This window comes from Halichoerus grypus, chromosome 1 (assembly GCF_964656455.1).
Source record: "Halichoerus grypus chromosome 1, mHalGry1.hap1.1, whole genome shotgun sequence".
In the NCBI taxonomy this organism is placed as follows: domain Eukaryota; kingdom Metazoa; phylum Chordata; class Mammalia; order Carnivora; family Phocidae; genus Halichoerus; species Halichoerus grypus.
In genome coordinates, this window is record NC_135712.1 from 128,512,535 (window position 1) to 128,526,087 (window position 13,553).

Here is a 13,553-nt window from a genome sequence, read left to right on the forward strand (position 1 = left end):
GACCCAAGTTAGAGTCCTGGGAATAGAGCCATGAAGCCAGAGGAAGATCTCACAAAAACCATAATTTCCTCACTATCTTTATGGAAAAATTCTTCATCCAGGGTGAACCTAGACCCTTCATTTCATATGTGCATTGATGACATCAGGTTTAATTGTTGAGTCACCAAGTTTCAAAGAACAAGAGTCATTGTAATTGATGACAAAGGATCGGTCCCATGGCAAACTCACTGCTTCCTCTCCATCAACTGCTATGTCACAAAATATAATACAGAATATAATGCAGGTATCACACACAGTTTCACATCAAGTGGTTTAACCAAAATACCTTTATTTTTACGCTGAGTGGCAAGGATTAAATATCACATTAAAAATTTCCAGACCCCCCACTTTGACTAACACTTCCATGTTCTCTAGGGATACACAACAATTCAAGTTTCAACTCATTTTCAAATTAGGTTCTAATCACTGCTGATGCTGAGTTTTCTTTTGCTACAGAGCCGAAAACAATTTTAAGTAATGTTATAGGTCAAGTTAAGTTTATTTTTCATTCAGTTCTAAGTCCTTTACAAACTTGCAGGAAAGTTTCAGTTACTCTTTTAGCTACTAGAATGCAGTCCTTCTCAAGTCACAAATCACCTGGCCCAAGTCCTCACTGGTAGGAAAAAATTCAGAGGTTAGGAATCCGACCTATGAGATTGTAGAGTGAGCTACATAACTGATGAGCTGTATGGCACTGTCTCAGGAAAGGTAAAATCGTTTTCTTCGGCTATGAAAACAGAAGAAGCCATAATGAGGTTCTGCCCTACAGGGGTGTTGGGACACACCGCGCCTCACACTCTTCCTTGGTTTTGAACCAGTTAGTGTTGCCCCCACAGCTGCCGTACCAGAACTGTTGGCAGGCCTGCTTCTCCTTGTTGTAGTACCATTTCAGGGTGTAATCCTGGCACTTCCCTGCCATTGGATCCATGGAACAAGGACCTACAGCAAAACAAAGGCAGGGAGAGATGAATTTCCTGCATGAGCATGACAGCAAAGGAATGATGGTTTGGAAACACAGTTTGGGAATGAATCCCAACCTCACCACCAACTGGCTGTGTGAGCCTGAGCTTATCCTGAACTTATCCTCTCTGAGCCCCAATTTCTTCAACCATAAAAGCAATGAAAAAACCCACGTCACAAATTTGTCATAAGATGGCACAGAACATACATGAAAAGTGCAATACAAGTACCGCTATTATTTTGCACAGTACCCACCATATGGAAGATACACTAGATAATGTACAAATGAGTGAATGAATGCATGAATGAAGCTTTCTGATACCAAGAACTCCTCACTTGCCTATTATGCCCATTTCCCTCTTTTTTCAAACCATATCAATCCCTTGCTTAATCCCAAACCCATCCAGCCTTCTACGGACCTAGCAAAATATCCAACTTATTTAATAGGTACTATACCCTGACACTTGCCCAAGAAGTTAAGATTTATCTATTATAAGAAAAACATGTTGTTCCTGAAAAATGAAAAATAGTATTTATAATTAACAAGTTACAACAGAGCAAGATCTGAGATGCCCTGAATTTTAAATCAGACGTTAATTACCCTGTGTATGTAACTTCTGCCTTCCAGGGAGAACAGATTTCCTTGGGTACATTTGATATTACAGAAAAATAGGCTTGTCTTAGGTTGGCAGCCATGCAGCATAGAATAATGGCATCCTCCAGATAGTTTTCCCCTGGGCCTTCTAAGCATGACCAAATAAAGACGATAATGTCTTCAAAAAGTGAGAGGCTAAAATTCATTGTCTGTTCCTTGGAAGACACCTCGATTGGTATAATCAGCACAGACCAGTTTTCTTGAAGGAGTGGCCAGATGTGCTGGGCCCAAGGGAATGAGATACACCCTTAGTGAGGTAAACAGTTGGTCATGGAAATTGTCCAGGAGAAGAAACCAAAGCAAATGCTTCTCAAAAACTTGTCAGAGTCAGTAGGAAAGTACTCCAAATGTGAATTTTTGGCTGTGTTCTATAGATTCAATAAATAGATTTGGGCTCAGCAATCAGCTGGCACCCTCTACCATTACAAACTAATTTAAACGGACAGCCAAGGACTTGTTTAAATAGATCATTCACAAAGCTGAAATAAATTATTGGGACTTCATCAAAATAAAAAAACCTTCTGCCCAGCAAAGGAAACAATCAACAAAACTAAATGGCAACCTACAGAATGGGATATTTGTTTGCAAATGACATATCCAATAAATGGTTAGTATCCAAAATCTACAAAAAACTTATCAAACTCAACACCCCAAAAATAAATAATCCAGTTAAGAAATGGACAGAACACATGAATAGACATTTCTCCAAGGAAGACATACAGATGACCAACAGACACATGAAAAGATGCTCAACATCACTCATCATCAGGGAAATGCAAATCAAAACTACAATAAGATATCACTTCACACCAGTCAGAGTGGCTAAAATTAACAAAACCGGAAACAACAGGTGTTGGTGAGGATGTGGAAAAAGGGGAACCCTCTTGCACTGTTGGTGGGAATGCAAGCTGGTGTAGCCACTCTGGAAAACAGTATGGAGGTTCCTCAAAAAGTTAAAAATAGAGCTACCCTATGATCCAGAATTTGCACTATTAGGTATTTAGCTAAAGGATACAAACAGAGTGATTCAAAGGGGCAGATGCACCCCAATGTTTATAGCAGCAATGTCCACAATAGCCAAATTTTGGAAAGAGCCCAGATGTACATCGATAGATGAATAGATAAGGAAGATGTGGAATACATATGTGATATGTATAATATATAATATATATGAATATATATAATGGAATAATATATACATATACATTACATATATTATATGCATAATATATGTATATATAATGTAATTATATATAATATATATAATAGAATATTACTCAGCCATCAAAAAGAATGAAATCTTGCAATTCACAACAATGTGGATGGAACTAGAGGGTATTATGCTAAGCAAAATAAGTCAGTCAGAGAAAGACAAATATTATATGATTCTACTCATATGTGGAATTTAAGAAACAAAACAGATGAACATAGGGGAAGGGAAGGAAAAATAAGATGAAACAGAGAGGGAGAAAAACCATAAAAGACTCTTAACTATAGGAAACAAACTGAGGGTTGCTGGAGGGGAGTTAGGTGAGGGGATGGGATAATTAGGCGATGGGCATTAAGGAGGGCACTTGATGGAATGAGCACTGGGTGTTATATGCAACTGATGAATCACTAAATTCTACCTCTGAAACTATTAATACACTATATGTTAAATTGAATTTAATTTTTTTTAAGTCTTTAAAAAAATAAATAAAAAATAAATGCCCAGTGTCTACTAAGCATTTGAAATGTGGCTATTGCAACTAAAGAACTGATTTTTTTTTGTTTGTTTTATTAGCCATCAGGGAAATTCAAATCAAAACCACATTGAGATACCACCTTACACCAGTTAGAATGGCAAAAATTGACAAGGCAAGAAATAACAAATGTTGGAGGGGTTATGGAGAAAGGGGAACCCTCTTACACTTTTGGTAGGAATGCAAGTTGGTACAGCCACTTTGGAAAACAGTGTGGAGGTGCCTCAAAAAATTAAAAATAGAGCTACCCTATGACCCAGCAATTGCACTCCTGGGTATTTACCCCAAAGACACAGATGTAGTGAAAAGAAGGGCCATATGCATCACAATGTTCATAGCAGCAATGTCCGCAATAACCAAACTGTGGAAAGAGCTGAAATGCCCTTCAACAGATGAATGGATAAAGAAGATGTGGTCCATATATACAATGGAATATTACTGAGCCATCAGAAAGGATGAATACCCAACTTTTACATCAACATGGATGGAACTGGAGGAGATTATGCTAAGTGAAATAAGTCAAGCAGAGAAAGTCAATTATCATACGGTTTCACTTATTTGTGGAACATAAGGAATAGCATGGAGGACATTAGGAGAAGGAAGGGAAAAATGAAGGGGGGAAGTTGGAGGGAGAGATGAACCATGAGAGACTATAGACTCTGAGAAACAAACTGAGGGTTTTAGAGGGGAAGGGGTGGGGGGATGGGTTAGCCTGGTGATGGGTATTAAGGAGGGCACGTACTGCATGGAGCACTGGGTGTTATACGAAAACAATGAATCATGGATCACTACATCAAAAACTAATGATGTATTGTATGGTGACTAACATAATAAAATAAGATTAAAAAAAATTTATTTAAATAGCCAATGTGGCTAGTGAGTGGTCAGTGCAACTATAGGTAAGTAAATCCTGATGCTTTAGATCTCTGAGGTATTCTTTATAACCTAACACTCAGGGAGCCTCTGAGTCTTCAGTTTTATTTTATCAGTAGGATATGGCATTGGGGGCCAATAAATGTTCACCCAAGCAATTATTGCTAGCTTCCAATTTCACATTTCCATTATTTTTACTATGAATATTAACTTTTGCCCTCTTAGAAAGATCCTACAGCAGTGTTACTCAAACAGGTCCATGAAATCTAGGAATAAAGGAAAGAAAAGGAGGAAAGATGAGTGTTGGATAGGAATGGGTCTGTCTCCTGGCATATATGTCTTATAGTGTAGTCCTGGAGGAAAAACAAAAACAAAAACAAAAAAATAGATCTGTGTGCTTTGGAGAGAACACTAGAATTGAAAATATACCAAGATCAGCCTGGTTCTGTGAAAAGAAAGGACAGTCACTTAATTCATCACAAGTACAATAAAAGATTGCCAGTGTTATGGCAGAATGTGGCTGAAGATAGAGGGGCACAAAGGAGGCCATGAAAATTTAACACTCCCTGGGGCCAGAATGGACTCTAAGTAGAGGTGAAACTTGAATAGTGAAAGGTGAGTAGAGGTAGTCCAGGTGGATACCAGGGAGAGGAGGCAGACAGTCAGGTGAAGGTGAGCACCTCCATGGTGACAGGGAATAAATAACGGGGCATGAGGGGCAAATAGTGCAAAAGGCACCTGCAGGAGAGTGGCGGTCAGTGAGGCCCCAGAAGACCATGGCTGGGGTCCGATTGCAGAGGCCTGTGTGCCTTACCCAGGCATGGGGACACTATCTTCTAAACGATGGGGAACTATAGAAGAAGAGAAATGACATGGCCATATGTGCAGGCAAGCTAGAAAAAAATAATTTGGTGCTCAGACAGGAATTGGAAATGGGACAAATTGGAAGAGATGAGATCAAACAGAGAGCTCCGCAGTTACCCTTGAAGTGAAAGCCAAGGTGCTGGAAAAAAGATGTGGGAAAGGGGGATGGACCTGAGGGATGCTGAGAAGGAAGTCACACCAAGATCTGGTCACCAGCTGGAGGGGGGAGGCGAGGAGAGGAGAATGACCAGCGTGATGTTTGGGTTTTGCCTTTCCATTCTTGGGCCGATGGTGGTGCATTCCAGTAAAGGAATAGAGGAGGAGAAGGTTTGAATGGTAAAGATGAGTGGAGCTCATGTAACTGAGTTTGTTTGAGATGACTGAGGGCATGTGCCATCGCGCAATCTGAAGGGTAGGTGAATACATTGGTCTGCAGTTCAACACAGTGAAGGTAGAAGATATGGATTTGGAGTCATCAGTCCAGGGGGGAGAGCCGAAGTCCTGGCAGGAAAGCTGCCGCCAGTGTGTGCACAGAGCATTCGGGGGGGCTGACCACAGGCCCTGGGGAAAAGCATGGCGGGTTTGCTCTGAAATTAATGAAGCCTAAGCTTCTGCACCCCTCACTTGCATAAGCCTCTTCTAAAGAAATACTCACTTTGTCCTTAATTTTAATATCTTTGTTTTCTTTTTCTTAAAGAAAGGCTTATATGTAGGCATTGTATCAACATCAGATTCCATAAAACCCAGATCCCTCTGTGAGGATGGACCTGGAAAGAGGAGCCCACAAGAATGAACTGGTCAGAAGTGGAAGATCAAGATAAGAATGCTGTTTCTGAAGCCAAGAGAGGAGGGGGTTTGGAGAGGAAGGTAGTGGGGAAAGTCCCAAGGAGCTCAAGTCAGGTCTGAAAGAGCCCTTTGGTCTTTCTTGACAGTTCGCAACACACTTGAAGACAAGGGCTGGCTCTTTTCCCTGAGCGGAGGGCTGGAGGCAAGGGCGTGCAACCAGCCATCTAGGAGGTCTCAGGAGGTTGCACGTGGCTACCTTTATTTCTTTTGAAAACAAAAAATAAAATAATAAAATAAAATAAGGGCATCTGCTAGAGAAAGAGACATGGGGGAAGGAGCTTGAGGAGGTGGCAAAGGTTTAGAGTGCCCTTGGAATGCAACAGGAGGGGAACTGGCCAGAGCCAAGTTACAGACTGTAGGACACTGGGGGGAACTTCCGGCCTCAGTGTTTGGCTGTGAATAGGACCGGATGAGATAACCAGTAATCTCTCCTCCATCTCCTTCACCTTGAATTTGTAGGCAAGTGTGCCTTAGAACAGTAGTTCTCACACTTGGTTGCCCAGTGGACTCCCTGGGTAAGTTCCACACACAGAGATTCTGACTGAATGGGTCTGCGGTGAGGTCTAAGCATTGAGAATGTTTAGATTCTCAGGCGATTCTAATTTACAGCCAAGACTGAAAATCACTGCCTTGGTAAGATTACCTGAGGATAATACACAGTAGAAAAACAAGAACTAGCAAGATCGGGTGTTCTATGCTTAACGTTTAGCTGCCCGTGCCAGGAGCACCAATTCCTAGGTCTGTCTGGTTTTGTTATTTCCCTTTGGACATGTATTTGTTTGCTTTGGAATCTAAGAGGTAGGACATATCATTGACATCTTAACTGCTAACTTGTACTGTGTCCTTCTATGTGGCAAACACACGAATTATCCAGTTTTATTCTTAACATAATCCTATGAGGTAGGTATTCACATAATCCCCACTTCACAGATCAGAAAACTGAGCCCCTGGAGAACCATCTAGTCACATTCAAAACTTCTGGGCAATTATCTCTCATTTAATCTAAGCAGGACTGACCCCCACCACTCACGAGAAACCTCTTTCAGCTATGGAAAAGATATGTTTACTGTTTTGCTTAATTTGCTCATTCCATGTAAGAGGTAACATAGCATTTGCATTACCACCTGCCGTAATCAAATCGATGCTACGCTTGTTTTAGATGGATCCAAAATGTTCCTTAAACTTGGTCAGTGTATATGTAGCCACTCATACAGGGATGAAGGAACCTTCTACTTTCCTTCAAGGTCAGGAGTATGTTCTGTTTGCCACTTCTGCAATAGATCATTGCTTCTGGGCAATGAAGTAAACCCTTCACAGGGTTTGTCTCCATAATAATACTCCCTGAAATAACTGCTGTTCAGTTCTAGTTTTATAGTCAGACCTAAGTCAGCTTTCGTATGTTTTCTTAAATTAATGTCTTTAGTTACGTACATGAATTTGTGCATCTGAAAGTGTCTAAAAAGCCAAAATTTGCATGCTAACACAGTGCACAGGGATTTTTTTTTTTTTAATGAAGACAAACTAAGGAGCAAGAAATAGTTTGGTTTTTACCGTAGGCAGTGCCTGAATTTCTTTCTTTTCCAGTTTGTTTTCGTCTTGCAGGCCTTTCTTGTCCATTTCCTTCAGCACCATGTCCATTCTTTTCATAATTTTCAAGTGCTTCTTGCCAAGTTACAGATTTCACTGTGGCTTTTCTATTCTCCTCTAGCAAAATGTCTGTCCCTCCAAGTGCTTCCAGATCACCCGCAAAGCCAGATTGGCCAAATTGGAGCTTGGGCAACCTGTGTAGAAACAATTCCGTCTCAAATTGCAAAACTGAACCACAAAAACTGGGAGGTTCAGTCCCCAACTGATACGGCTGGGCTCAAAAAACCAGGTTTGAGCATTTCCTGATGACTTTGGTATCAAATTGGCTAGTTTCTTAGGTTTGCAGAGATGTTTGCACACACATCAGAATAATATGGTTGGCGTTATTAATTTTGCCTCTGGGACATGGGATTAAAGGCTTCGGAGGATGTAGTAGAATGAGAAATTGTTATTTCTTTGCTTTTATATACTGATGTGCCCTTTAAATTTGTTATATTGGCCCTATATTACTCTTAACATTAAAAAAAACCAAAAAACCCATATCAGAGTTGTCAAACAGAGGAGCATCCTAGCCCCAATGGTTTGGGTCAGGTCAAGGACTTGGCATCACCTGTGACCTTTCTTTAGGGGGAGAGTCTTCTGCAGGGGACAGAGCCGAGGGACAACCTCAGCTCCGCCTTCAGCCTACCTCCTGACAAGCCTAAATGGTTGCAGCAGCAGAGTGTCCCCTCGGTTTGGGCCCCCACATTTTCCAATGAGCTCGGGGGATGGGTACTGGTTTATTCCACCTAAAAATAAAATTAAAAAATTAAATCAAGTCAAAGCACGCATAAAGTAATGTAAAACTTAAAAATAAAATAAAATACAATAAAATAAAGCATAAAAACAAAATATTATCCATTAAGACATAAAATTTAAAAGACAAAAAGTCAAAGCATAAAATAAAATACACAATAAAACAAAATAAACAAAAAAAATAAAAATAAACTCAAACAAAACATAAAGACCAAAAAAATCCACTGACATGAAATGAAAAAATATATATATATATAAATTCAAGTAAGGCATAAAACAAACACCAAAATAAAAGCAAAGAAAATAAAATAAAAACCAAACAAAATAAAAACGTGAAATTCATCCTATCACATAAATTATATAAAATAAAATCAGAACATAAAAGAGTATACCAAAACAAAAAATTAAACCTAACACAATAAAATATTTAAAAGTTAAGTAAAATGAAATTGAAACAGACTAGAAAAGTGATTCCCTCAGCCTGCTTCTCAGAGTCACTAAGCCACCAGCCATCTATTAGAATGCTCTCCTCCACCTCCTACAAAGATAAGGAATCAGAATGCACATTTTAACAAGATCCCTGAAAGGTACATGTCTACGTTAAAATTTAAGAAGCACTGTTATATGCCCCTGGATTCTGTAATCCATATTCCTGGATATAGGAATAACAATAACTATTCCTTATATTTGTTCAACACTGGTGCTTTCAAAGTCCGTCCACACGTATATTTGAATGTAGGCTTCACAAATAAGGAAGAGACTGTAATTCTCATTTTGGTAAAGGACAAAATCAAGAGGTTAAGTAGAAGAAACCTGAGGCCTCCCAGCCACCAAACGAGAGGTTCCAGATAAGAAAGCAGCGCTAGGTTTGGCATAGTGTCAGGGCAACGATAGCTCATGGTTTTTAGCAAATTGAGTGAAGGTGCTTTCTGGAGACTCCCCAGAGGACACACTCAGCAAGTGTGAAGGTACAGTGGGTACGTACTCGCCCAAATACCAGGCTCTAGTGAGTTCCTCTCCCCACCTCACCCAGGGCATCCCCAGTGCTTACTTTTTAGAAGGTTCAGGAAGGCCCTCGTGAATCCCTGGGCATAGGCTACTTCCTGGCCTGAGATTCCCTCCAGACGTAGCAGGTGCTGCTCGGTGGGGAGGCTGGCCACACCCTCCAGCTCAGCCAGCTCATGGGTACCCACACCTGGGCCCAAGGCCAGCACAAACAGAGTGATGCCCTTGCACTTGGCCTCCAGGGACAGAGTCCTTAGCTTCTCCTGGTCCCAGCTGCTGGTCTCACTGGCCACGATGGCGAAGAGGACCCGCACCTGCCTGGGCAGAGGGGCTGCCAGGAGCACCTTCTCCAGAGTCCACTCCAGGGCGTGTCCCAGGGCGGGAGCTCCCTGCAGAGGGCGGCCAGAAGCCTCACGGAGGTACCTCCGCATCTGTATCTTTTGGCCGTAGGAGGTCAGGTGGAAGCCCTCCAGCACAGGGGGGCGCCCTGCACCGGGCCAGAAGCCTGGAGTTGTGTACATCACCAGGGCAGCACGCGCCCCACGGAGGGACACGCTAGGCTGCGCAGCCACCTCCAGGTCGTCGAGCATGCCATCCACTAGACTCAGGGCAGTGCGGTACACATCAGCACCAACGCCATAGGAGCTGTCCACCACGAATACCACGTCCATGTCCCCTGCCAGGGGTCCTGGCGCGCTCTGCTCACACTCTGGGTCTGGTCTGCACTTGTCTGGGGAGGAAGTACCAGGAGAGGTTGGGGTTACCACGGATCCCTTTCCTTTCCATGCAAACACATTTCCAGACTCTCGGTAAGAATAGACGCTGCTGAGCGCTACCTGCATTGTGTTAACAAGGTAAGCTGATGGGCAATGTAAGTAATCATGCCCATTTTTCAGAAAAATGAATTCAGACAATCTAATCCTACGTTTAGTGTTTTTAACCCCTAGGCCACGGCTTTCTAATCTCTAGGTTCACAGACACCTGCCTGGTTCAGTCCTGGCTCTCTTATTGGGTGTGTGACCTTGGGCAAATTATTCAGCCTTCCCCATGCCTGTTTCCTCATCTGTCAGATGGAGATAATGATAATAATAACAGTACGTACCTTATGAGGTTGTTTGTGAGGTTTAAATAAAAAATGAGTTAATATATGTAAGTGCTCAGAACAATGCCCAGTGTGTAGTAAGAGCTCAAGCTCAATAAATACCAGCTAGGCTTATGCTTCTACAGAAGGGACCAAAACCCAGAGAGACCATGTGTCAAATGATTCGATGGGTGTGAAAGCAGCTCATCAACTGTAACATACTCTACAAACGGCTGCCACTGTATTTGACTTGACCAAGTTCTCAGGGCCAAATCTCTTATGGCAGTGTTAAGTCTAAGTGTGGATCGACTAGAGGGAATGATTAAATCCCCTTTCAATTTCACCTAAAGGACTCACTCTGGCCCCGGGTGCCATGGGTGTGGATGAGAGCTCTACACGCTTGGGCATGCATGGGCTTCAGCACAAAGTTCTCTCTGGCACAGATTAATATGAGTGCAGGTATAGTGATGGAAGCCAGAGACACAGAGACATTGAATGACTTGCCAATATCCCACTGGTGGTCAGTAGCAGATCCAGGCTGAGAACCCAGGATTCTGGACTCTTAGTTCAGGGGTCTGCCTTGCACACTAAGGGGCCACTAAGTAAGGAACACAAGCCCAGCCATCTACAGGAGACTGGCAGGACAGGTAAATAAGCAGAGCGGACCAGGGATAAGACAATAGGGATGGAAGGGACTGTGGGGCACTCATATCAAAAGAGGTCAGGCACAGCTCAGTTTGGGCTGACTGTGGCCACAAAGGAATACAGTGTCTGTGATTCTCAAGACGATTCCTAAGAAAAACTGGAAATCCGGACTTCATAAGAATTCCCAGATTCTAAGACTCTGCACATATTCAAGTAAATACACATCTGCAGGGCAGATCTGGCCTGTGGCCACCGGTGAATTCATCCTGTTGTAAAGACATCAGTCTGATCAGAAACGCTGTCTGGGCTTACCATAGCAGAGAGTGCAGTGGACCATGTGCTCCACGTCCTGCTGACTCTCGGTCTCCCAGACAAACAGGTGAAATCTGTTGGTTCCATCCGCCTAATCCAAACACATACGCAAAGTTTATCAGTAGTGGAATTAAATTTCAAGTCATGTTTTTCATGCTTTTTCCAATTCAGATGAGAAAGACATTCATATGATAGTTTTAGAGAATATATGTAATTATATACCGATAAATAATTTGGTATTACCTATTACAGTTATTTATTGTCATTTAGTTCTCTAGTTCTAACCTGGATGTTAGATTATTGTTGCTGTGGGGACACATGGGTCTTCAGACTCCTGATGTGTGTAAAACTCAGCCAGTGTTGTGTTGTGTTAGAATGAGGTCAGGGAGTTGAAGATACAATCATTTATAAATTCCATATATGTTCAGTGATTGTCCACAGTATGCAAGATGCAGTGTGGTGGGAGTTATAAACACGAACAGGCAGCCCTTCAAGGAGGTGGTCCTACAGGTCATACACCATTAGAATGGAATGAGGTAGATACCATAGGGGAGGCCTCTCTAGCATATTCCTGGTGTTCAGGGCTGGTACATACCAGAGTCAGAAGGCAAGAGTGAGGAAGACTCAGGGAAGGCTTTGTAGGGATGGCAAATCTATTTCTCTCCTTCCTTCAACCTTTCCAATTATGATTAATGTAATAACTGATATCAAAGCTTAAAAAGCAAACAATAATAACAACAATAAATCCAACAAGTTCATGTGACAACTAGTTAATCAATAAACCCATTCCCTCTTCTTCCTAGGGCCACAACCAGACAACATTTCCCACCATCCCTTGTAGTTAGTTGGGACCACAAGTAGGGTCTAGCCAATGCCATGTGGGTGGATGGATGCCATTTCTAGCACATGCATGATACTCTGTGTGTGCACATCTGCCAGCCAAATGTAGAGGACTCAGAAAAAGGTTTAGAGGCCCTTCGGTATGATGGGGCCATTGATAGGATCCCAGGTGCTGAAATGGCTGCACAGAGCAAAACATTCCTCCCCTCCACACCCATATCCAAGGATCCACATTCACTTGTGACAGATGGCAGAAAGAATACTTTATTATGTTAAGCCATTGAGACTTGGACATGAATGGTTCCACAGTTAACCTTCCCTGGCAAATGGAGATTATTTGCAGGACTTCCACCTCACGACGAAATTCGGAATGCTGTCAGACTATTTCTCTCCAGATATGAGGTGAATATCTAAGATTAGTCCTGTCCATCACATTGTCTGCTCTCTGTCAAAACATGAAGGATAGGGCCCCGCCGCTCCTCCCCCTTCATCCCTGTGGCCAGGACCAAGTAGGTTCTGGACCCTCCTCTAGAATCAAAGTGCTAGGGACATGAAGCTGTCATGCTAGCCCTCAGGGAGAGAAGACAGGCAAAGGTTACTTTGGAAAAGAATTTTCTGTAACATGTCCTCCTGACAGAGCTCTTCAGTCTTTCTGCTTGGGACTGCAGCATATCTTCAACTTTAGCTCTCAGAGTGAGCTTACATGAAAGAAAAACCCATGTGGAGAAAGAAATATAAAGAGCTGAACTTTTATGCTTGCTAATGTAACACAAAAACAACATGGGTACTTTCCCAAGACTCTTGAGAAGAAAGGCAAAATGAATCCTCTCTTGTTCCTCACCTGGTTATGCTTTTTCCTGACTCAATTCAAATCAACCAAGACTGATTAAACAGCTACTAAATAGAAGTCTTAACAAGCCCTGCAGAGATACAAAAATGACAGTCACATCTTCAAAGAGCTTAAAACCTAGCAGGAATGAGAGACAAACAACTTTCAAAAAAGAAAGAGGTCCAATAATATGTTTTAGGGACACAGGAAGAGGAGGTTCATTTGAAGCGACGGGAATAGAGGGAGCCTGATGAAGATAGTGACATCTGGCACTTTGGGAAGAATGAGTAGGATACTTACATAGCAAAGAAGCAGGTGAAAGAATTACAGTGTGGAGGAACAGCATGTACAAAGGCCCAGGGGTAGATAGTGGTTGTCTACAGAATTCTCCTTAGTGTTCCCGCTCCCCAGAGATTAGAGAAAGCCCACCTCCAGTGTGCAGCTACACAGCACATCTGAAACCCTGGAACCCCCTGCCGG

General features: G+C 42.2%; 1 protein-coding gene across 1 annotated transcript in view; it reads right to left on the reverse strand.

The window, feature by feature from the left end:
• Window positions 1-387: 387 nt before the first annotated feature.
• The window catches only part of LOC118535891 (collagen alpha-4(VI) chain-like), a 90,052-nt gene continuing 76,886 nt past the window's right edge, over window positions 388-13,553 (reverse strand). Inside the window, exons 33-37 of the mRNA XM_036092516.2 lie at window positions 11,405-11,495; window positions 9,413-10,096; window positions 8,255-8,354; window positions 7,531-7,760; window positions 388-978 (exon numbers count right to left, since the gene is read on the reverse strand). Of these exons, the coding sequence (XP_035948409.2) occupies window positions 803-978; window positions 7,531-7,760; window positions 8,255-8,354; window positions 9,413-10,096; window positions 11,405-11,495 (1,281 nt within the window). The 3' untranslated portion in view covers window positions 388-802. The remainder of the gene's footprint in view (window positions 979-7,530; window positions 7,761-8,254; window positions 8,355-9,412; window positions 10,097-11,404; window positions 11,496-13,553) is intronic.